Genomic DNA, 24249 nt, shown 5'->3' with positions numbered 1-24249 from the left:
ATTTCAAGTAATGGTTTTAAAAGCATATAAATGACTTAAACAAAATACTTCTAATAGGGAACAGGATTTATGCATCATATGTGTGCTTTAAAAAAGATTAACTTCTGAATTTATGTAATGCAATATGTGCAGATGTCCACATTTCATTTGTGTAATCAAAAACTCATTAAACAGCAGATTTGCATCCAGGATAGGAGTGAGTGAAAAATGTGGATAAAGAAATCTTATTAATTGATAATGGCAGATTGGTCTTGGTGCTCAGGACAAGCACACACTGAGAGTGCAGGTTCATGTGTTTTAGTCATTCAGCTGTGATAAAATCTTTAAATACCTAAGGAAGCCCTAAGATTGTTCATTTTTCTTCAAGTAAATAACAAATATTAGAAAATAAAACCTAATTGATCATATTATATGATAGATGATTGCAAAAGATGTTCTAGTGTAGGTTAATGTGTTGTCCTTCCTTCTTTTACAGAGATTAAAATTTGAAATTGCTGAGGTTATGACTGAAATTGATAATCTGACTAGTGTAGAAGAAAGGTAAGTAATGCCAACATATGGACATGATTCAGTAAGACCTTGGAACAGGTCTTCCAGGAACAGCAAGTAAAAATACCTTTCCCATGCTAAACAAACGATGGATTACCTTTATTTAGTCTGTTATAAAGCCTGACTTTATCCCATGTGGGTGTGTCATTTGTTTGGCTAGAGAATATGTTGGATAGAGTGTAATATTTTACTGTCCAGTTGATAAGGATATAGGTCTCTGAAGCTGCAATTCCTTAAAGGAGCTGAAAATAGTGTCATAATTTTCTCCATTATGAAAAGTTAATGTCTTAATTTTGTAGTAGAAAATACAAAGTAACCACAACAAATTAAAAGCTCATCTGGAATCTTTTTGTAAAAGAGTGACTGGTAAGTCCTTGTTGTTTCTTCCTTCTCTCCATATGTAGCAAAACTACACAAAGAAATAAGCAAATAGCCATGGGAAGGAAGAAATTCAACATGGACCCTAAGAAGGTAAAGAATTTTTTTTTCACTTGCCAGAAATCAAGGCTCTGCTTGAAGTATGATCTATGACAAATAAGTCTATGCCTTTTTAAAGAAATATTTCTGATAATGTAAGTTCATAGGCCTTACTTGCATGTCCTGTAACACACTGAGCAGAGGGTTAAATTGGAAGCAGCCATCAGGTCAGGTGCCAGCTGTGTGCTTCTTTCACTTAAACAAACCCTTGATAATGGAGGTTACTTATCAACAACCAAATATGCCAGGTATTGATTGACCTGGCTTGCTTTGTACCTGCTAGAGGTGTTCTATGTTGATATGTCAAATATAATTAAAATTTTTTTTCATGTGTGGTTGTTAGTGAGGCCATACTTCTTTTTCTTTAATGCTCTCCTATTTTATCTTTCAAATTGTCTTTGCCATATTTTTTGTTTTCATGCAAGACTTTTATATTTGGATATCTAAAGCAAGACTTTTATATTTGGATATTTAAAGCCTGTTTCTGAAAAAGGCATGTGTGAACATCTGTATTTTTGTACATACATCTGTACATATAGATGTGTACCTCTCTGACTTGTACAAGCTTGGTTACCAGTTTCAAGGAGTCTGCTCTGCATGTAGCCAAGAAGTAATGCAGTTCTTTCTGGGGTGCCTCTCTGTTTCTTAAATAGTTGTTAATTTTCTGCAAAATCTGGGGACCTGCACATTCTCTTCCAGACTTCCCCTGCAATGTTTAAAAGAGCTTCTTTGACACATTTGACCTTTTGCCTTTGCTTTTCATATTTCATCTTCCTTGCTTTGTTTTATTGTCCTCTATTGTTTGTCATTGAGGTTCCATTTTGAATTTGTGAAGAGTATTCTTTAAGGTCTTCTTGGAAGAAGGTCTTCTTGTTTTTCTGTGTTCTTGGTGTGTTTTCTTTCCAATTGTATTGAATTCAGTTACGTTTTGATGGCTTTTCTGAAATGTTCCAAGTACAGTGTGGCTTCTGTTCTTCAGACTGTTTCCAGTTTGCCAGAAATTCTCAAGTACAAGAACCCTTTCTAAAATGCTGGCCATGTCTTTTATTTTTATTTTCCACTTTGGTGACTGCTTAACTTCTGTTCTTTTGAGGGCAGAATACCCCCAAATATCCTGGTAGTTTCCTGTGGTCCTCCAGCTCTTTCAAGTCCTAGAAGTTTGTGGCAAAGTCACAGGATGATGTCAGATGCTTTCATTCCAGCATTAACTCTTTTTTGTTATGGTTCTTGCTGGATGAAATTATTTCTATAAATAGATGCTGTGGCCACATTGCTACTGTAACATAATTTAAATGTGGTGAGCAGACTCAGAGTAGTAATTTCTCAATAATGCCTGTGCTCAGTGGTGCTGCAGTAGCTGGCTGCTCTAAAGCTGGGCCATGGTGTTGCTTGCAGCTGCTGCATTAAGTTCCAGACAGCTAAGTGTGTAAACATCCTTGTGGTGCTGCGAAAAGCTACCTGGGATTCACTGGGAAAAGGATATTTTTCATTTAGAAACAGGAGTGAAGATGCTGTCTGGATTTAGGAATGCCAAAGAACTGGGGTAATAATACTTGGGTTGAACCCACCAAGTTTCTTCCTGTAAAACCAGGTAACAAAGGTCTGATGTTTTCATATTAGCAGGAGCACAGTGAGGCAATTTTCTTTTATCCTTTTTATTTGAAGACATTACACATTCATGTGTGTGTAGTGCAATTCTCCCTTGCCCCCTCTGAAAATAGGTGTGTGTTATGTACTTTCAGGATGTTGTACCTGGGAGTTTGGGTTTGGTGAGCTCCTGTGGGAAGGGCTGTAATGGTATAAAGTTTGTAAAATACTTCAAAAATCCCTGTGCAGAGACAAAGTTGTGCTGGAAATTCACCATGCTGAAGTAGGTACAGCCTGTGTTGGGCCTGGGAAGTGAATTCTCTGTGACAAAGGCAGGGTTTAAACAACTGCAAAATTTATAATTGAGTTACTGGAAAAGAGATGAAATTCAAAGCAGATTTCATTGCAGTGATGTAAAAAAAAAATAAATCCATGCAATATTTGTAGTGAATATTGAAAATGTCTGTAGCAATGAGTTTTGTGTGGGTAAGTTAAACTAGTACAGCTGTCATCTGTCTCCTGTCAGTCTACAGAAAGAAAATTTGCATCAAGACAAAAGATAGTGTGGGAGGTGGGGGTTTGCTTGGCCTATTTTGCCATTTATTCCAGACACTGAAGTTGTTGTCCCAGACAAATTACTTTTCCCGTCTGTTTGACTTCTGGTTCTTTTAACATCTTAGGAATAATTAAAAAAAAATCAGGAAAAGGAAAATTAAATTGATTTTTTCAGTATGGGAAAGTGTCTGCTTCTGTGCACAGAAATTTGTTTTCAATACTTCAAGTCATGTCCATTATCAGTAACTTGTACAATTTCAAAAAACCTATTCAGATCAGTCTGTTTATACCAAGCATGAATAATATGGTCCAGGTGTTGAACCAAGGGAATCTGCTATTTCTGATATCAGAGGAGAGATTCTCTTTTGATTTTCAGAGATGAAAGCTTTTTGTATAACTTGGGATGGGAAAAAGCACTATGTTTTGTAGTCAAATATTGTACAAGTAAGCTTTGAAGGGATCAGTTCTGAGGCAAGCTCAGCAATTTCTGGTTCAAGATATAATGGATATATTCTTTGCAAAGAAATCATGTCTGTTGTGAAATGACTTATCAAAATATTAAGTTGTCAAGAGTACCAGCCTGACATGGAAATTTTTCAGATGATGATGAAATTGTTCTGAGAGAATTACATTCCAGACTTTCTAAAAAAAGCTTCAAGCTTTATAACATCACAGTTTACTTTCCCTGTTAAATTAGGTCAGAAAACTGACCTTTTTTTTGTCAAGCAGGTAACCAGTTCATTATTAAAAACTTGAATTAATCAAACAGAAGAATAATAATGCTTTTGACTGTTACTAGAGGGCCATCTATGCTATATTAAAAAATGGGGTTTTTTCAGTTGTAATGAAATAAATAATACTCCACTTGCAGAAATTGAAAAACTAGTATTCTTGAAATTCTGAAATAGTCTAGTAGAGGATATTAGTAATAATTTATTAACCTTTTTTATATGTATTTGGAATCCAAGACATTAAGGCTACTTAAAGTTTCCATTTCTGCTTTAACAACAGGCTGTTGTTAGAGTTGGAAGAAATCAGCAGGAGTAGCAGCATCTGTGCTGGGGTCTGTGGGCTGAACAGAGGATGGTTATCTCTGCATGACCTGCTCAGTGTCAGAACATCCCTCCCATCCTTGCCATAATCTCTGTGTAACTCTCAGTCTCCTTTCTTTGCCACTTTCCAGAGAAGTCTCTGGGCTTCCCTGGCGTGTGCCAGTTGTAGGGCAGTAATTTATGGAGGAGTAGGAGTCCTGGGGCTTGATCAAGTACCCTCTGAGGGACAGGGTAAGACTCTGCACCTGCCTTTGGTAGCAGCTGACTGAGCAGCCCTTTGTGAGTAGTGTAGCTGCAGTCCTTTGTGAATAGTTTAGTTCCAGCACAACCAGAATTCACTGATAATCCCAGTGTCAGCATCAACTCTTTTAAACCGGTTTCAGTATCTTCAGCTGTGACTTCCTGCTGCAAGTAGTGGCTTGATGTATTGGGTTGCAGTTTGTAGATTATACCAGATGCTTGATTTTGTGTCATGGTGGTAATTAAGTAGTTTCTATGTACCTCTTCATTATATGATTTTGCAGATTACGGCTCTGCAGACATTGATGCAATGTTGGGAACAGGCCAGCTCACATGTTAGCTCCAAAGAGCAATGTGCAGTCATTATTCAATTAATATTTGATCTTTCAAATCAAATATTGAAGGTTGAGGGATTCAAACTGCCACCTAGTACTTCTAGCCTTAAAAATGTGTTTTCATTTTCATCTTAAAGCCAGTACTAAATATTGCTCATCTAACTGAAAAACATTTGTTTATCATTTTATTAAAAGAAATAAAAATATGTAGGTAATGTAACTCTTAATGTGCTATGTGTATGTCTGTGTCAGTATATTAATACCAAATGTTACTAGTGATATTTACTTAAATGCTTGTGGAAGAAGACATAACATTCCTTTTCCTCTGGAATTGCTCTTCCTAGGGAATACAGTTTCTGATAGAAAATGACCTCCTGCACAACACTGCAGAAGACATTGCACAGTTCCTTTATAAAGGAGAAGGATTAAATAAAACAGTAATTGGAGATTACCTCGGTGAAAGGTAAAGTAAAAATATTGGAACTTTGCTCTTGAGCTTACAAAGCACTTTCACAGGTTTTGGGTAGTTTCTCTTCACAGGCTGCAGGAGAGAGCTGCTCAAGTTCTCTGAGATCCATAAAAGCTACAGTGGGGATGTAAAACTGCTGCAGTATTGTGTTAGGTTATTATTTTTAAATGGGTACATTATGGAATGATATTTAATTAACTATAATTTAGTACTTTGAGTAAACCCAAACAATTGTCTGTAGTGCAGAATTCAGTACCATGAGTTTTTGGAATGTCTGAGAGTTGTGTTGCAACACTCCTGGTAACTCTTAGTACTGTGTCCAGAGGAGGAGTGATTTACAGTCAGTAATAATTGGACTGTAAAGAAATTACTTATTCAAACAGGTATTTCCTGGGACAGTAGCTCCAGCAGGTTTTGGTGTTGTCACTTCCCTGCACACACACGTCCCATTGCTCAGCAGGTGTCTCCAAGGGCAGCTGCACCCTGTCCTTATCAGTCCTGGTACAATCAACATGTAATGTGCATATTTATGCACACTGTTGCAAAACACAGAATGCAAATGCCTTCCATTGCTGTGCAACCCAGGAATTGATTTTAAAAAGGCAGCTGAGGGAGGCAGCCGTGCAGAGGGTTGGAGTGTGTGCATCTACGTGCTGGCACACGGTCAGTGCCACCTAGGGAGCTCTCAAAGGTGACTCATTTGGGATGTGCTCCTGTGCTGCTGGGTTGTGGCAGGTCCCTTTTGAGACACTCTTCACTCTGGTTCCAGCAGCAACTGCGTGGTTTTTGCTCAGCAGTTTCCCCTTGGCTTTCATAGGTTCAGTCAAAGTTTTTACTGTAATATGAGCATTTTGAAAATAGATCTTTGTTATGAAGTCTCTATGCAGGATATGTAGACATGCCAACAGTTTTTATACAACAGAATTATGTCTGAGGACATTCTCTCCTGCTTTGCCATCCCCTCTCAGGGGCCCATCATAAATTACTTCTGTATTCTAGCTTAAGACAAGACCAGGTTGGTCAACAGACTGAAATATTTATATAACATTCTGCCATAAAGAGATGGAATCTATATTACTGATTTTTATAGTCTTACAGCACTCAGCAAGCTGAAAAAGTGAATGGTGTAATGGAATAAGGTAACACTTAAAAATACAGCAAAAATTATAATAAATAAGGGATGAATTGCATCCTAAAAAAAGACTTATGGTTTATTTCTATGTGGGTGAATCTTCACTTTTTTTAAAGTGGCTTCCTGGAGCACTTTATTATTTGTCTTGTGTCTTTAGAGATGTACCAGCACAAGTACTGCATGCCTATAAACAAAATAAAAATTTCCTTCAAGTAAACACAAACCCCTCTGGAGTGCTCTCTTTTATTACACTCTCATGCCACTTCATTGAAAAGCGGTTGCCCAGTTGAATTGTGCTTTGCTGAATTTGATGAGAATTGCTTGGATTTGCTGAGAGAACTGGCGTGTTTTTCTGTAAACAATGTAGGAACATGCTAATGAATGAAGAGTTGGTTTTAAGGTATTTACTCCTGAGTTGCAGGTTAGTCTGACTGTGCAGTTAGTCAGCAGAGCAGCAGATAATTCCTGGTGGGTGCACACCTTTCTATTTTCGGGTGGAGGCTGATACACAACATTCTGTCTTGGTGAGGTATTTAAAGCACACCCTGAGGATTATAAACCTTTATTCTTCTGGCACAGGAACTCACTGATGGTGTGGGCCAAGCTCTGTCCTTCCACATAGTTTTGTGTTCATTACATGTTTAAATATTAGTTTTGAATCTAAACACCCTTGTACCAAACAAAGCATAATTTGGCTCATGATTTGCATACTGATGTAAGAGATGGGTGAGAGGAAGCCCATTCAGAACCTCTTCTGATTTTAGTTAACTTTGTTGTACCAGTTCTTGGGTGTGGAGTAAGAGTACAGTACATACTAAGCAGCTCTTTCAAAAGCTGCTCATTTTCTTGGATGCAATCAATAGAAGCATTTTTGTTTCTTATCTTTGTATATAAATTAAGATACTGCTTCAATATTTTCTGTTCTTAGAGTGGAAAAAAGATAGTTTGTTAATTGTATGTTGTATGGCTAGAAAAATTAGTCGTATATTAGCCATTGTTTTAAGAATTCATGACAATTTCTGCAAAAGGCTTTTTACTGATGAAATTTCTCAGGTATCCTCCTATGTCAAAGAGGTACAGTAATAATAAATGTAAAGTACAGTACAGTAATAATAAATGTGAAGCAAAGAAGGCAAGGCTATTTTTAGGTCATTTAAATAAGCAGTTCTAAAATAAGTTCAAATGTACTGGCTTTTGCTAACCTGCCAGCAAAAATGGGCAAAGTACTAGTGTTAAACATGAAAATACCTTTCAAATAAATGTGTAGATTATTTCTGATGGCTTTATTTGATCAGTGTGAGTTTTTATTTCCTTGTGTATTTTCAGAAGCAAATCAAGATAACTAACAAGTCTTTAAAGGTCAGAATTGTAATTGTCTCTTTCCATTTTTGTCTTTCACAGAGATGAATTTAATATTAAAGTTCTTCAGGCTTTTGTTGAACTCCATGAGTTCGCTGATCTCAATCTTGTACAAGCCTTAAGGTGAGTAAATTCTTTCTGTTTTTTGACTTGAGCTTCCTCTATCAAATTGCATGTTTATATGAGTCACTGTGTTGATTTATCCGTCAGAAAGCTGCTCTACAGCTCAGCACAACTGTACAAATTACTGTGCAAGTGAGCAGAGACAGCTCTGTTTAACCCTTCTGACTGCTTGTGTGTGTGCTGCCCTTGAGGGTGAAAACTCCTGGTTATTTCAGGTTATTTTCAAATACAAACAACTAGAACAGCTGTTAATCCTTGGTGTGCCTGCCATATGTGGATATTTGAAGACCTGTTTTATATCTTAGCACAGAGATAGATTAAAAAAGAAATAAACTCTTTACTTAAGTAATTTTCTTCCTCCTTTTACTCCACCTCAACTTGTCCTTCTGGGCAGGGAGGGGGAGAAATCCACTTATCCATGCTCTCACTGATTATGTTCAATCCCAGAGAGGTAAACTTTGAAACAAGTGATTTCCTTCTGCTTGCCTCAGTTTCCCACTTGTCATGTGAAAGAGAGTGTGATATCTTAGTTTGTTTTCTTCCCTTGCTACATGAACAATTCTCTTGATTTATCTGGGATGCTTGCATAAAGTTACCTTGTGAGATCCCTTCTCATCTTGGTGAAAATCTGTAACAGATTGATCAAATTAGGTTGACTTAGACCGTTCTGCCTGGTTTTTTGCCCCAAGTGACTCCCTCCTGACACCAGATAAATGGAAATGTCCATGTGATCTTCGTTTCTGGTGCAGTGCCTTGTGATGTGGAGTCAGAACAGCTTTGCTATGGTTGAGTGATGTGGTGATGATAACTTGAGCTGCCTGAGGCTTGGGCCAGAGAACCTTTTCTGTGGCTGCTGAAGCTTGTCTGGGAAGCTTCGTATTCCTGTCTCTTTTTACCCAGTTTGATATTAGGTTTGACTTTATTCTTCCTTAGCAGCTGCTACTATTAAATGTTTGTATTTTGGTAGCTTACAAAATTGGTGATCTGGGTTGGAACCTTGCACGAGGTGAGTAAAAGACAGTACATAGAGCTGACAAGCTAAAGATGGCCTGTGACACTTGAATATAATGTTCTAAAATGAAAACCAATGAGGACAGGAATAAATGGTTGTTATACTGGCATCCAATGTACAGGGAATAGTGAGAACTTGTTTTGCATGGCAGAGCATGTAACTTTGCTGGTTTAGATCCTGGTTTAATTCAGATCAATCTTTTGCTAAGAGATAAAAGAATAAATGATGAAATTCATTGGAACATTTTAGTGCCACAGTGTGCCAAAATAAATTTGTGAAAACTTCTGTCCTGTATGCATTCCAGTGTACCTCTATGTAGAAATAATAAGTTACAAAAGTAAACTCTATATTTCAGTTTATGCTGTTAAGCAGCAGCAAGATCTGCTGCATATATCCCAGAATTACTGAAATGATGACATAAGTTGTTCTTTTTAAGGCCTAGGTCTGATTCTTGTAGGGTGAGCTTACAGTAGACAGGCAAGCACCTCTCTAAGCAGTGGGGTTTTCTTCTTGTTGTTACTATTTTTAGAAGGTCTTGTATGAATTTAAGTAAATATGCTAAGTCTTTCTGTATTCCTTGTTTCTCTCTCCTTACACCAGAAATATTTTGTATGATGTGTCTTTTTACATTGTGAATAAAGTCTAGCTGACTGTTCATTGCTTTTTGTAGCCAGGAAACCCAGGGAGGGTTGAACTCATTTTTCCCCCCATAGCATTCTCATGGCAAAAATGGGATGCATACAGAAAATTGTTTACTAGTCTGGAAAAAAGAGAGAGCCTCAGAATATGAACTGCCATATTATCTTGCCTGATAGCATGCAGTGTTGCTGGCTGAGTTACTGGGCTAGCCATCTGTGCATGTTGCTTTATAATAGCTCCTGACTTGTGTGTTGAGAGATTGAGAACATATTTCTAGGACATTCTATATAGACAATGCTGATTTCTTTTTTTTCTTTTTCCGTTTGTTTGGATTATTTGTAATAAAAACCTGATATATAAATACTGGAATGAGTCTAATAACTAGTCTTCCCTTTTTTAGGCAGTTTCTGTGGAGCTTCAGACTCCCAGGAGAGGCTCAAAAAATTGACCGTATGATGGAAGCTTTTGCTTCACGCTATTGCCTTTGTAACCCAGGAGTCTTCCAGTCTACAGGTCAGTCACAGGAAACCACAGGAGTTCTTAAGTACTTGTGTGATCCAAATATAATTTTTATTTATATGTATGTGTGTGTGTGTATGTTCTACATCTGATGCGAAGAGATTATGGCCAGTTGGAAGTTAGGGCTAAAATAATGTGTGAAATGAGAAATACCAGAGAAATGAGAAAATGTGACTGACTAATCCAGGAGGTGCAAGCCTATGGTCAGAATGGTCATTTTCATTTCTTAAACATCACAGAACTGCACAGAATGCTCTGGCATTGCTGTTCTGTTTGGCTGTACACAGAAATAGATTGCTCTTGATCACTTAATTTAAGGAACAGATAGGATGGGAAAAGGTTGGTGTAAAGCAGGTCTGTTACAGCTAGAGAGGAAAATAGCTACTGATAACAAACTGCTGAAGATGCAGGCACATTTTCCCTCTCTGTAGCAGGTTTTCATCCTGCTTTTTCTTACACAGAATCTTGTACTTCAGTTCTGGGAGAATTTACTATAATCATAACCATGTCAAGAGGCATGATAAGATTTCCTTTGTCATCTTCTGATATTATCCAGTAGTGCTAGCTACCTCCTGTGCGCCAAGGAATTGAATCAATGTCATTTTCACTCTTTTTAAATGCAGTCAGAATATTATTTTGAAGAGACCATTCTTTCTCTTTGGAGAGAGCTTTGGAAGTACTTTGAGTAGGAGGAGGCTGATGGACCAGGTTTATTATAGCATCCACCACTATGATTTAGGCAAAATCTGTGCAGAGAACATTTTGCCCAACACTTAAGCGTTTCAAGTGAAATGTTAATGTAAGGTGATAGCAATAAGCATAAGAGTTCAATTTTTTTTTTATCCCCATACAGTTTTTCTTATATTTGTTTTTTATTTGAATTGTAACTTTTTTTTTCTTCTTGGGCTTACTTCAACAGCTTAAGGATTTTATACTTTTATGTACAGTGTCCAGGATTTTTTGCCTGTTTCTTTTCCTTTATCAGTCAGGATGAGCTGTACACTAATTTTACAGGTTTGTACACATAACACATGGGAAGATAAACCAATTTTCAAATCTGATTTCAGATACATGTTACGTGCTTTCATTTGCCATTATTATGTTGAATACCAGCCTGCACAACCACAATGTGCGAGATAAACCCACAGTGGAGAGGTTTATCTCCATGAATCGTGGAATTAATGAAGGTGGAGACCTTCCAGAGGAATTGCTGAGGGTAAGTTGGGCTGGCTAGGACAAAGCCTGGCTTTGTGTTTTTAATAGCAGACTTAAAAGTGTGCACAACAGTTCTCAGGCAGATTTGTCAAGGGAGGGCAAAAGAACATTTTCTGGCATGTGTAAGCATTTGAGTAGCTGAAAGAAGCATTTTTTGTTATTCACAGCTACTTTGAGCTAGTTCTGCCTATATCCAACCTTTTGTTGAGAACAGGCTGTTTCAGAGAAAATGCTCTGTGTATCTCTCTGTAGTTTGCTTATGGCAAAATTCATGTGGAATTGGCTGCTTATGAAAAAAGTAGCATTTCTATCAGAAAAAATAGTAAAAATTTTTTTTTCTTTATTGCCTCTCATTTTCCCCACATTTTGTGAAGCTCCCTCCTTGAGAAATCAGTAAAAATAAATGCTGTAAGACAGTGTTATGGGCTACACCATTTTATGAAAACCCAGATTCATTTGGCAAAACTTGTACTAAATGAAGCTGATCTTGAAACCTTCAAAATACTAAATGCTGAAGTTAAAATAAAAATGTCATTGCTAGGAGTGCTTAAGAAATTTGTACTGAAGAGAGACTTGTGTACAGATTAAGTGGTTTAAAAACAAACTTGATCAAAGTAGTAAACAAAGACAGACAGGGGGTGGTCCAGAATTTTATGGACAATATTTCCTGTGCTTTTTATGCTAATAGTCTGAGAAGCCGTAAGATATCCTGGTTGCATTTTCTGTTAAGACATTTATTAATGAGGTCTTTTTCCTCTTTTATTTTTCTAGAATTTATATGAAAGTATTAAGAATGAGCCATTTAAAATTCCAGAGGATGATGGAAATGATCTAACGCATACATTTTTTAATCCAGATAGAGAAGGTTGGCTGCTGAAATTAGGTTAGTCACAAGGGCAGTTCTGCTGCTGTGTTTGTTCATTGTTAGCATGTTTGCTGCTCTGTGTCTTCCTGCTTTCTTGTGAAGGTAACAGGTTTCACTTTGTATTTAAAAATGTATGAACCAAAATAAGTAGCTCCTTTACGTCTGAAGGCTGTTACTTCTTATTTTGCATACCCAAATTAGCAATCAGGTTCAAACTTCAGAGTTTTATTTCTGAGATCTGAGAAATAAAATCTCATCGACAAAAAGGAAACACCACATGGTATTTACCACATGCTGTGACTGATAAATAACAACTGAGTCTCCATAAGGTCATTTCAGAAAACTGTGTGTGATTTTTTCAACACAGTTTTCTGTTTACAAAAAAAGGATTTCTCTTCAAATAGTTATTTTTGTATGTCTTTATTTTTCCATATTATTTGTGAGTTTCTCTTGGTTTGGTTTTGGCTATGATTTTTTAATGAGTGGTTTAAATGTGCCTTCTTGTTTTCCTTATGGCCTATGACCTATCACCTTTCTGTTCTGTGACTGGCTGTCTCTGCTTATTCTGCATTAGGAGGTACGTATCTGATTGCTTTCCAGTCCCCTCTTCTTCAGTTGCTCATTCTTTTATTTTCTTCCTCCTTCCTCCTGGATTTTTCTTTTTTTCTTTTCTTTTTTTTTTTTAATCAGATTCGTAGCATTTTGCTTTTTCACTCAGTGTCACTAACAGTGTCATCAGTGGTGCTCTGAGGGACTGGCATGTCGGTGTCTGACTCACATGCAGGTGTGTTCTGCAAAAGAAGAAAGCATTTACATGCAAAGCAGAAAAATAAGGATGACTTCAGCACACTTGTATCATTCATGGAAGAACATAACAAGGAAAGAATAATCTCTGCTGAGAGTAAACAACGTCTTACTCTGTCAATGAAGTTTCAGAGTGTTTTTGTTACTTGTTAATCAATGATAATAGGTTATTGAAAGAGTGATCACATTTGAACCACATATTTATAAAAGCTGTTCTTTTTCCTGCTTGTTTTCCTTTTAAAATATTTAGCTTATTGAAACATTTAGCTTATTTAACAGAGTCTTAAATGAGCTTCAAATTTAGGGCTGCAGAAACCTCAGGTAGTTCTGTCTCCTGGCACTGCAAGATGCCTTTGTTTTTACAGACTTGTAAAGTCGATGGGATTCACTTTTTCACTTGGCCTTAGGGATTTTTTTTCCTATATAAAGGAGACTGACACTTTGTTTTAGGAGTTGTTTCAAGACAACAAATTTTTTAAATTTAGACGCCAGCACACACTTCCCTAGAGACAGTTGTTGGCCACTTTAATGTATTAAAGTGGAAGGAACTTTGCACTTGGAGAATGGTGACTGAAGTGTGGAAATTGATGTGTGCTGGGGTGCACATGGGGAGGATGGTGAAAGTGGAGCCTGGATAGAGCCATAGGCCACAGTGCTGATTGCACCTGGAACTTGGTGGTCATGCTTGTGCTGGAAGGAAATGGATGTGAAAAGGAGGCATTTGGAATTCATTCACATGCTCCCCAATGTTGAATTCTGACCTCTGTGCTACAGATGCTGTGGAGCTCCTTTTCTAACTACAAAGAAGCAAAGCTCTTGCTTTTTGACCTGTATTGGCTCAGCTAGCACAATGTCAAACATGACCTTGCAGCTTTTCTCTATTTGGTAGCATGAGATGATGGTTAACAGAAAAGCCTTTCAAGCTGCTGTAGGTGGAATGTGCTTTTGGAGAAGAGGTCGAGTGTAAGGCCAGGCTGTGCCTGTTGCTGTTGCCAGTGTTCCCTCATGGACTTACACATAATGGGAGTGCTGGCAAGTGTGAGTGTGTAGAGGAGTGACAACATCCTCTTTGAAAGAAACTGCCCATAAAAGAGATCTAATAAAAAATAGAGGAACAAAGAAATTGAGGAAGCGATGACTGAAAGTAAGTGAGAGCTGCCAGGAACTTCTGCACAGTCTGTCTGTGGTGCAAAGTCAATAAACCACAGGTCAGGACTGAAAACTCTGTGTGTGCAGTGTGTAGGATGCAGATGAGGCACAGTGCGCAGAAAACCCAGTAGTAAAAGGGTGTGTGAAGCAGAAGGGTGTTACACGTAACACTCCCACGGTATGAGGGTTATTTGAATAAAGAAATGAAACGTGTCCAGAAGCCTCCGGTGAATCAGCCTGGGAATGCCTGGAGCTGGGCTTCTGTGAAAGACTGCGCTTTTTCCACAGACACAGACTGGTACAGACTAATACACTGCTAGTTTAGATGCAATGACCAGAAATAAACCTGACAGTCTTCTTTTTTTTTTCTTTCTTTATTTTTTCCCTTTTATTTCTTTCTTCTCCTTCAAGTTTCCTATTTGCTAGGAGTCTTAAAACTATATGTTGAGAGTGCTGTCTCAGTCCACATCGTTTGCATTTTTACAGTCCTTTCTCTTGGGAAGCACTTCTTGTGAAATGGTTGTGATTTCCTTCAGTTCTAGAAGCTTCTGATACTAAAAACATGTGTATTGTTGAAATGCTAAGGAGACAAACTCCTGTATGAGGGTTTAAGTGCTCAGTTGTGATAAAACATAGAAGTTGAAATAGAAAGTTTTTATATAAAACTATAAATATGACTAAGACTACTTTTAGACTCTGAGTATTCAAGAGAGTATTTTGTATCTGGTGTTTTTCATAGTCATTCTTCCCATTTATGCAGTTGTGCCCCTTCTTCAGTATTCCATCCCTTACTGTATTGATTTTTCTCTGGGCAGGAGATAGATATTGTCAAACTTTAACATATTGTAAATTCATCTGTCTAAGAGACTAGTCTGGGTTTTAGAAGGCTGGGAGGGGGCAGAAGGCTTTTGGAGAGTTTGCTGCTCTGAATTGTTCAGAGGTGACTGCGTTAAGTCCGAGTGCCAAACCTGGCAGCCAGACAGCAATTCTGGTTTTATCTATCTAGACTTAGCCAGTGCCTTTAAATAGACATCTTTATCTTGGTAGGCCTTAATTATCATTCCGTTCTGCATCGTTTGCAGCATGGTGTAATGAAAATGAATGCAGCAAGTTAAAAACTGAAAGCTGCTGAGTGCTAGTGAGTCCTCCTTGGAGCAGCTTGACACACTGTGAGCCTTCAGATTTTTCTGCATAATGAGTGGTGTAGATACCATGAAATTTTCTGCCATCCACTCTAAAGTATTTTGAAATTTTTGCCTGTGCTCTCTTTGCTAATGCCCAAGTTTTGCCAGGAAGGGTTTCCTTGCCTTAAACAGCTTCTCTTGGCCAATTGCTTCATTTGTGTAATATTTTCTTCTAGTTAGAGGGAAACTTTGACATTATTCCCCCAAACTGGAGAGGAAATGATTTCAGCCAGACACATGAGTGTGTTAATTTTTTCTGCCAGTCAGGCGCTTACGGAGTGCTTGGAGAAGGTCCAGGAGCTTCACATCCGGGCCTGTCCCGCCAGCGGTGCTTGTTCCAGCACATCTGGCCTTGGGAGGATGTTGTTCCTCCTCCCTAATCTGGCTGAGAGAACAGGGCTGCTTCATCAGGAACCCGGGGCCTTCCTGTACCTGCCTGCCCCTTGTGGGGACTGAGGCTCTTCCAGGTTCAGGCAATCAGTGCTGTGGCCAAGGAAAAATGCTTTTTAAAAGAAAACCAAGCTTTGATCCAACCAACTGTGTAGTTGCTGAGTCTGTTCTGTCTGGTGCTATCTAAATGAACTCAGGAGAAAAAAATAGTTTTTTGGTGTGTGCATCTCTCAGCTCTAAAACTTGTTATATAAATGACCTGAAGATTTGAGTAGAACTTTCTAACTTTAGACACCTTGCTGCTTTTAGCCTTAAGGCCCTTTTTACTTTGGAGATTTATGTTTCCCAAGTCCTTGCCAGTTATTTTTCCCTTTATTATAGGTGGTTTCTGTTACCTTGTTGCTTAGTTTGCTCTTTTCCCAGAGTTTAAAAAAAAATCCTGTGTTGAGTTACAAAGGTGAAGAAGATTTCTGTTCCTGTTTCTGTACATTTTGCATTGTAGCCTTTTCTTGTAGTTTACTTATATTTCCACCTACTGTGGAAGATACTGTGCTTCTATATTTCATTATTTGAGATGTCTGTGCATTTTTGTAATCAGCATGATCTTTCAGAAGTATGTAATTTATCTCTCCATTTCTCTAAATGTTTATGGATTCATACTCTGGTTTTCTTGATCCTCTTCTGCTAACTTAATTCCTCCAATCTTAATCTTTAAAAGGCTGGGAGCTGGAATAAGAGATGAAGTATGGCACTAAACCCTCTTGTTTTTTTGTGAGCCTACAGCAATCTCAGCCAAGGACAAGAATGTTTTGCTATCACGTGTTTTTACCTATTAATCTCATGTGCAGTTTACAGGCCACAGTGCCTTATCAGCCACCTGCTTGAGCTGCAGCCCATTGTAAAGGCATATTAAACACGTGTCATGTGGTGACCTCTGCAAATTTGATTAGTACAGATTAGATTTTGAGCTTTATTAGAGTTTCTGTGCTGTTGACAGCTGAAACTCAGAAATGGGATGGGGAGACAGAGACTTATATGTGTAAGTACTTCCTTATCCCACCAAAAAATGCTGCCTAACTGCTTTCTTTTTTTTTCTTTTTAACTTTTTTTCCCCCTCTTTGGAAGAGTAACTGATAGCTTGGTGGAGCAGGGACTTAAGGTCTATTTCTATGAATGCCATGAGTGCTGTAACCCAGTGAGCTACTGGCTGTTTTAGGAGAAGGGAGAAGTAAGAGGGATGTTGATGGAAATACCTAATCTTCTTTGTGGCTTCCCTGGGACTGGGTGATGTTTCATGACAAAAGCTTCCTCAAAACTGCAGCATGATTACAGAAGGTTTCAGGTTTGAGAAATCTGGCTTTTCCAGAGAGAGTGGATGTTGTCAGGAAAACATTCAGCAAACTCAACTGCTGTTTACTGCTTGGCAATTCATATTGTTCTGGGAGTATGTTTTAGGTCTGTTCTTTCTTTCTTAAATTATAAACAGGTCTTCTTTTAAATATATGGTTATTACTAATTTTTTTATTGTGTTTTGACATGATATCACAGTTAATGAGAAATGCCTTTGCTCACTTCAATCTACTCTGTGATAGTAACCTCTTTCCCTGTCGGATTCATTCTCTCTCCTCCTGAATTTTTTTCCTGCTAGCACTGAGCAAGCCATGACCTCTGATAGCTGACATTACCTGCTAGCCTGAAAAACAGGGTGTTTTAGGGTCATAAAAATGTTAAGTGATGTTAATCTGCTAACCTTGGAGAGCAGAAGGTGACTGGGAGTGCTGGCAGTGGGCGCTGGGTTGTGTGAGAGCGAGTCACGTTGTGAGCTGCAGGGAGCGCCCTGGTCCGTGTGACCCAGCCCCTGTGATTCCATTGGGCTGGAGTTCATCAAACCGAGCCCAAACACTTCCTGATACCTGAGCCAGCTCTCGGGCAAGGTGCTGGGGAATTTTTCTAGTGACTTACGTGCCAGTTTGAACATCTCTGCAGTGTTTGTTTAAGGATCTGTCACAGTGGTTGTACTAAAATTCAGTTCTTCCCTCACTGTCTCCAGTTCACTCAACCATTCATTGTGTCACGGCTTCTGCATCTTGCACTTTTTTGCCTTCACTTATTTCACCACACCTGCTTGCAGATTAAATTTTTCTTAAGATATGAGTGCATCTGGTGGAAACATCAAGTTTATTGAGTACATTGAATGTTGCAGTATGTTATTATAGCACTGGGTTATTGTGGAGTTTGAGAAAAGCAGCAAATGAAGGTGCAACATGCAACACACTTGGTCTGCAATGCAAATATGCAGTAGATTGGTATCAAGAGATGTCATGATATCCCTAGAATTGTTCTTTAATTTGAGTTGGATTTCTGTATTAAACAAAAACCCAGCTATCTTAAGCAGAACAAAAAGATAAAAAAATTATGCTTATATTTTAAATTTGATTATATGACTTGGATTAAACTGGGTATCTTGTGTTATTAATGGTGCTCTTTTATGCACAGGTGTTCAGTAGCAAGATCAACTCTTTTGAAATGTTAGCTTAATAAAATTAAATCACTTCTGAATGGATGATGCACAGGTGGTGACATAATCCTGAAGTCAGATAACTATGGTGGATCTAAACCTTTAATAACATATGCATGCTCTATCTACAATTGTCTTTCTTGGAAATGAATTTTAAAATAAAGTAATGTGGGAAGCCAAGTGTGTTCTGAAGCAGCCATTGGCAGAAAAACAACTGAGAGGACCAGAACAACACTTTTGTTTCTAAAAAGAAACTGTTCCCTATAGGATGACATTAGCAGGTGTAAGGAAGAGGAACTCTGTGGTTGCTGTTGTCTAAATTGTTAATGAAGGAAAAATTGGCATTTTTGGAGCAGTAGCTATTTCTTCTGTCAAGTACTCTGATATATTAACCCATGAAGAGAAGATATTTTTAAAATAGTGAAAGATGACAAATTAGTAAATATGGTGTATTTTGGCACAGGATTTGCTCCTCATCACATTTGTTCTGTTAATGTTTCTGAGCACCTTACGCACTTAATATTAAATCTGAAAGTAAAGCCAGGTTATTAACCACATCTTTGCTTATGAGTGAAGTGACAGGAAGGTGATAAAATGCCCTTAATTTTATTGATGGGACCCTTTCCTTGCCCAGGACAAGCTGTTGAGGGGTTTCTCCTGTTGCAGGGATGCAGTTGCTGGTTCTGCAGCCGGTGCTGCTGTGGTGTCAGAGCAGCCCAGGCTGGCCTCACTCACCCCCAGCAGCAAGGGCAGTGTCCAGCCCTGTGCAGAACTGGTGTTTTTGGTGCAATGAACACATGTGAGGGCCTGGACAGAGGGAGCAGGTCTGGCCACTCACTGTTGCCCATGGCTCTCGTGGCTGATGGCACCTCCATAGTTGGTGCTGCCTCAGGACAAGTTGCAGTAACTTCCTTTAACCTCACTCATCTGTGCCTGATCCATTTACCATTAAGCAATTAAACCATACTTTGAAAAAGAAGCAGAACTTAATTATTTCCTTGCCCGTTGTTGAAGCCCTGACAGCCGCACATGTTTAATTCTGGAATCCCTTTTGTTTGTAGGGGGAAGAGTAAAAACATGGAAACGGAGATGGTTTATTCTGACTGATAATTGCCTGTATTACTTTGAATACACAACAGTGAGTATATATCATGGTGAATTTTCTTTGTAATCAAGATTTATAAGTAGCTAATAATGTGATATTTTCCTAATTTTTTAGGACAAAGAACCTAGAGGAATTATTCCATTAGAAAATCTTAGCATAAGAGAAGTCGAAGACCCTAGAAAGCCAGTAAGACAGTTTCAAATTTATTTTTTAAATGAAGATGAGTAAACCATATGGAACTTAATTGTACTGTTAAATGAATTTATTTGTCAGTTTTGTTTTGTTCTTTTAAATTTATTACTTCATTTCTACCCTCCAGAACTGCTTTGAGCTCTACAACCCCAGTCATAAAGGTCAGGTAATCAAAGCGTGTAAAACCGAAGCTGACGGCAGAGTGGTGGAAGGCAACCATGTCGTGTACAGAATATCTGCTCCCACCCCAGAAGAGAAGGAGGAGTGGATTAAATCTATCAAGTGAGTTTGAAGTCTGAAATGTCTTTCAGAAATTAAGTGTAAGCTCTTTTCAGAGTATGATACAAAGAGAATTTGTTGTAACTTGTTGGAAGAACTCTGATGTGGCAGTGTCCTCGAGGACTAACAGTGAACTCTGTGGGGTTGGTGGATCAAGATACAAACCTGTTACTCTGTGGTCCTAAAGAAATACTGCTGCTAACTCAAATGAGGAGCATATGGATTTATTGTTCTATGCAAATGTAAAATCTTGTGTGAATTGTCTTTGAACCTAATTCTATTGGATTCTTACTTCACCCAATAATTAACTTTAGTGACATGTATCTTAAGCATGTTCACAAGCAGCTTTAAACTTCCACAGCTTGACTTCATGTTGGAAGGTTTCTAAGCAGACCCATACTTGAATAAATAATAGTCAAGATGTGAAGGTGTGAGCTCTAAACTAATCACAGTGGAATAGAGCCTTGTGCTAAAGAAATAGTTGTGGTGCTTAGAAGTCAGCCATCCATCTTAGGAGTGTGGAGTCATCCACAAGGAAGAGAGAACAAAAGTTTTAGTTCTCACAACTACTGAAATAGTTAACAGGTATTTGTTAACCAAACTGATGATTCCTTTTTTCTCTTCCAGAGCAAGTATCAGCAGGGATCCTTTTTATGATATGCTGGCAACAAGGAAAAGAAGAATTGCAAATAAGAAATAGAACATGAAGAGCAACTTGTAGACCTGCATCAACCTATAACTGAACATACTGTGGAGTGGTAGAAGAAATTGGACAAACTAAATGAAGACAACTGTAAATTTTATATATATATAAATATATATATATATACACATTTTACTATGGCATAAAAACTTGGCAGAACTTTTCAGGGTAAATAGTTACTGGTATATAATTTGAAGTAAGCTTCAATTCCCAGAGAATTGTTATATTGGAACTTAATTCAACTGAACACGTGGAAGCCTTGTTTTCACTTACATTAGTGAGAACTCCAGTTTACTTGGGTTGGGAGGGAAGGAGTGCAGGGCTAACACTAAAATGTCCTTACCTGTTACCTGAGCACATTTCCCATAAAAGAAGGAGTTATTATAATGACTTTGAGTTCTCACTTAAGTGCAGCACCAACAGTGGAGCACAGCATGACCTGGCACTGCATTTTCCTGTAAGCAGAAACCTCACAGTCCCAGTGGCAGTTTTCAGTTGTGTGTGTTTCACAGGAACAGCTGAGTGCAGCTTTCATTCAGGATTCCTCTCCTACCTTTATGGAAATAGCTTTCCTTAGAAACACAGTGACTGGCAGCTCAGTGGGCACCTTGTGGTTCCAGAGGGTTTGTCAGTGAGCACTGAAATACAAATACAGGCAGGGCCCAGCAGCAGAGGTTTGAGGCTGTGGCCATGCCATGAAGTACCAGATGTGGTCTGGTGTTTGCCAGTTGGCTAAAGCTCATTCCTGTCTGCTCATACACTCACAACAAACACTAAGGTTTAGTGACTGGTTTAATCTGCTTTTTCTATAGTAACTTCCTTCTTATGTTTGAGATGCTGTAGTTTGATTAACACTAAGTTGCTACTAAAGGATAGAGATGACAGGGCTTGTGTGACTTCAGGCCTTGCATGTGAAAACACCCCCAGATAATTTCACATGCATTCAGTGTTTTGAAATGGAAAAGCCAGGAAGGTGAACTGTCCCTGTGAGATGCCACCCTAGAGAGTGAAGCAAGCAGGATTCATTCCTTTGCTTGATAACAAACTTTGGACAGAGAGTTCATGCAAGTTTATACAAGTTCAGTATTTTTATTGCATTCTTAAAGGTGATTTTCAGATTTGTGCTGCAGCAGTTGGAATTGAAAAAAATAGACTTTTTTACTAAAAAATAAAGTATTGATTGCCTGGTGCAGCTAGACTTCCCCATAGGCATGTGTCTCTTTTTGAAACCTGTGAAGGTTCTACTGCTGGGTCTTTCAGGAACACATCAGCTGCTGCAGCAGATTCTACTCCAGTGCTTTTCTGTTGATAGCACGTATGTTGTTCTTAAGGTAAAGCCCCTAATTCCACAACAGGGCAAAAAGTGGGAGCTTTTGACTCTACTGCTTCTGTTACTACTCAGTTTTCCCCAAATTTGTTGAACCTGAGCCGTGCCTACTGTGCCAGTGAATGTGTTGGAGACCCCAAATGTTCAAGCAGCTTTGCTTGTTGGTTACAGGAGCACCTTTGGCTCTGTTGTAGGGAGATGTGCTGCACTGGCAAACCCACAGGCTTACCAAGTTGATCTGTCTGAAATCTCCTTTGAACTGTAAGGGAGAGTCTGTTTCACTGTTCTGTCTTACTGATTTGCCTTGTTTTGCATGGAGTGTCAGCCTTGTGAGTGTTTTGCTTTATTGCATGTTTGCAAAAGAGGCTGAGAGGAAAAGAACAAAGTAGATTTTTAGATTTTCCCCAGGGTGTGTGGAATTGCTTGGGTGAATGTTTTAATCTTAGTGCTTCCAAAGGAGTAAAACTCAGCCAGAGGAGGCAGAATCCTTGAGTAAGTGTCAGTGTGGGGATATCTCTTCTTAATGGAACACATTTAAACTCTTTATAGAAATGAATTAAGTTGTGTGTCCTGTGTTTGCAAAGCAGCACAATGATGGAGCTGCTGCCAGCACTTGTTTTGAGTCTTCTGTTCTGCAGTGACATTTTGTTTTCAAGCACTGCCTACATCAAGTCTTAGCTTTGGACAAGTAGATTTGTAATGCAAATAGTGACAAGCCAAATCAGTGGTACTAGAGAGCATAGAGGTGAAAGGCAGCAAATACAGTATTTCTGGAGAAATGTGAGATTACAAAAGCATTAATAAGCCATGAAGCACTTTTGTATCAATTTTTATTTTCTGAAATACCACCTTTGATGAAATCTATTTATTTAACCAGGTGAGGATGTCTGCCTATAAGCATGAAGGAAAGGCCTTGACAGTTAATTTGCTGTATTTAGTTTGAAGTTCTTATATCCAGCAGAAATAATTATTTAGAGTAACATGTAACTGAGGATATTATAGCAGGAAATATTTTATTTCTTAGCATTGAAATGCAACATCTTAAACAGCTACTTGTGGTGCTCAATGTATCTATTTAATTTACCAAAGCTAATGGAATAGCGTTTTTGTGTGTGTTAATATTTGATTTCAAATGTTCTTTGTAACAGTATTAACAGGGAGTGAAACTGGCCCAAAATTTCCACTGGCCACGGGGCCAGTAAAACAAAGTGGCTTGTGAAAATTTTGGCCATATCAGGTACTATCCACGAGAGTGAAGAAAAATCTCTCAACCTTTCCCTTTTTTATTGGGCTTCAAGTCCAGGGGTGGCTACTGAAAGTGGCTGCTTGGTGGCATAAAGCAGGATCTGTTACAGTTTGGCCATGCTGAGGAAAAGTCCTCTGGGGACAACAGATTCTCCCTTCCTGTGGCACTGAAACGTGAGGAATTCTTGAGCTCTTTGCTTTTGACCCTGCCCTTTACAACTGCAGGGCAGCGAGAGCCACGGTGCCAGTGCAGCTGGGAGGGAACTGTACACAAAACTTAAGCTCAGCTGGACTGACTTAAATTTTACAATATGCTGACAAAATAAGCTCTGCATCACTTAGCATTTTGAACCATTTTAAACTGGTACAAAACTGAATCTTTATAAAGTGAGCAGCATTTATAATGCTTCATATATTAAAAAAACTGCTTATTTTTAAGATTTATTACATATCTATGTAGATATGCTTGCTGGAAAAGCTAGGTCTGTTGTAGACCAGATACTACAAATTAAGACTTGTGGCTTACCAGTTTCATTTCTATATTTTCTTGGAAAATGTTTCTAGCTAGAGTTTAAATATAAAATGTAAATAATGTACAGGTATGTATTGATATGAGTATTACTTCGTGTATACAAGTGATTTGCATGACAAATATTCTGTATCAATCATTGTTATAACAGTGATGTTCTTATGTAAAGCCACTGCAATATTAATGTTTTCATTTATCATCAAGACCTGTTGCTTAAATCTGTCAATTTTCTCAAAAATAAAGTGTGAAACTGTACTGTCTCCTCATTTACCAGGAATACATGGGAGGCAATAGCTGACTCTTAAAAGGTTAAGGTTTAATTTTCCAACTGCTCTTCTAAGCAAAAGGCTTCTTTTCCCTACCCTTAGGCACAGTAATTTAAATTATCAGGTTTCATTTTTTTCAGAGAAAAAACCCTTCAACTGCAAAACGTTTCAGTAAAGTGTGTTACCACATGAGTGTGCCTCCAGTAAGAGCTGGTTTCCCTTGAGAGCCACCCTAAATTGAGGTATTTTATTTTGTCAGTTCCCTGCCAGGAGTTTGTCAGATGTGAGGGGGGAAGCGGATCTCTGCTCCTGGCGTAGATTAATTAGTTTCCTCAATTAGCAATTAGAAACAGGTGCTGCTGCTCCACAGCTCTGGGGCAGTGTCACCCAGTGCCCTCCCTGCTCCAGAGCCACTGGGGCAGCTGTGCCT

At 38.4% G+C, this 24249-nt stretch overlaps 1 protein-coding gene across 1 annotated transcript in view; it reads left to right on the top strand.

The window, feature by feature from the left end:
• CYTH3 (cytohesin 3) overlaps nt 1-23923 on the top strand; it is a 48916-nt gene extending 24993 nt beyond the window's left edge. The window contains exons 3-13 of the mRNA XM_030957949.1: nt 476-540; nt 954-1020; nt 5140-5258; nt 7798-7878; nt 9930-10042; nt 11116-11264; nt 12035-12146; nt 19235-19311; nt 19393-19464; nt 19598-19752; nt 20377-23923. Coding sequence (XP_030813809.1) covers nt 476-540; nt 954-1020; nt 5140-5258; nt 7798-7878; nt 9930-10042; nt 11116-11264; nt 12035-12146; nt 19235-19311; nt 19393-19464; nt 19598-19752; nt 20377-20449 — 1083 coding nt within the window. The 3' untranslated portion in view covers nt 20450-23923. The remainder of the gene's footprint in view (nt 1-475; nt 541-953; nt 1021-5139; nt 5259-7797; nt 7879-9929; nt 10043-11115; nt 11265-12034; nt 12147-19234; nt 19312-19392; nt 19465-19597; nt 19753-20376) is intronic.
• The last annotated feature ends 326 nt before the right edge of the window (nt 23924-24249 follow it).

The sequence above is a fragment of the Camarhynchus parvulus genome, chromosome 14, assembly GCF_901933205.1.
Source record: "Camarhynchus parvulus chromosome 14, STF_HiC, whole genome shotgun sequence".
In the NCBI taxonomy this organism is placed as follows: domain Eukaryota; kingdom Metazoa; phylum Chordata; class Aves; order Passeriformes; family Thraupidae; genus Camarhynchus; species Camarhynchus parvulus.
Note: the sequence above shows the minus strand (reverse complement) of the source record. Positions and strands in the feature narration are given on the sequence as shown.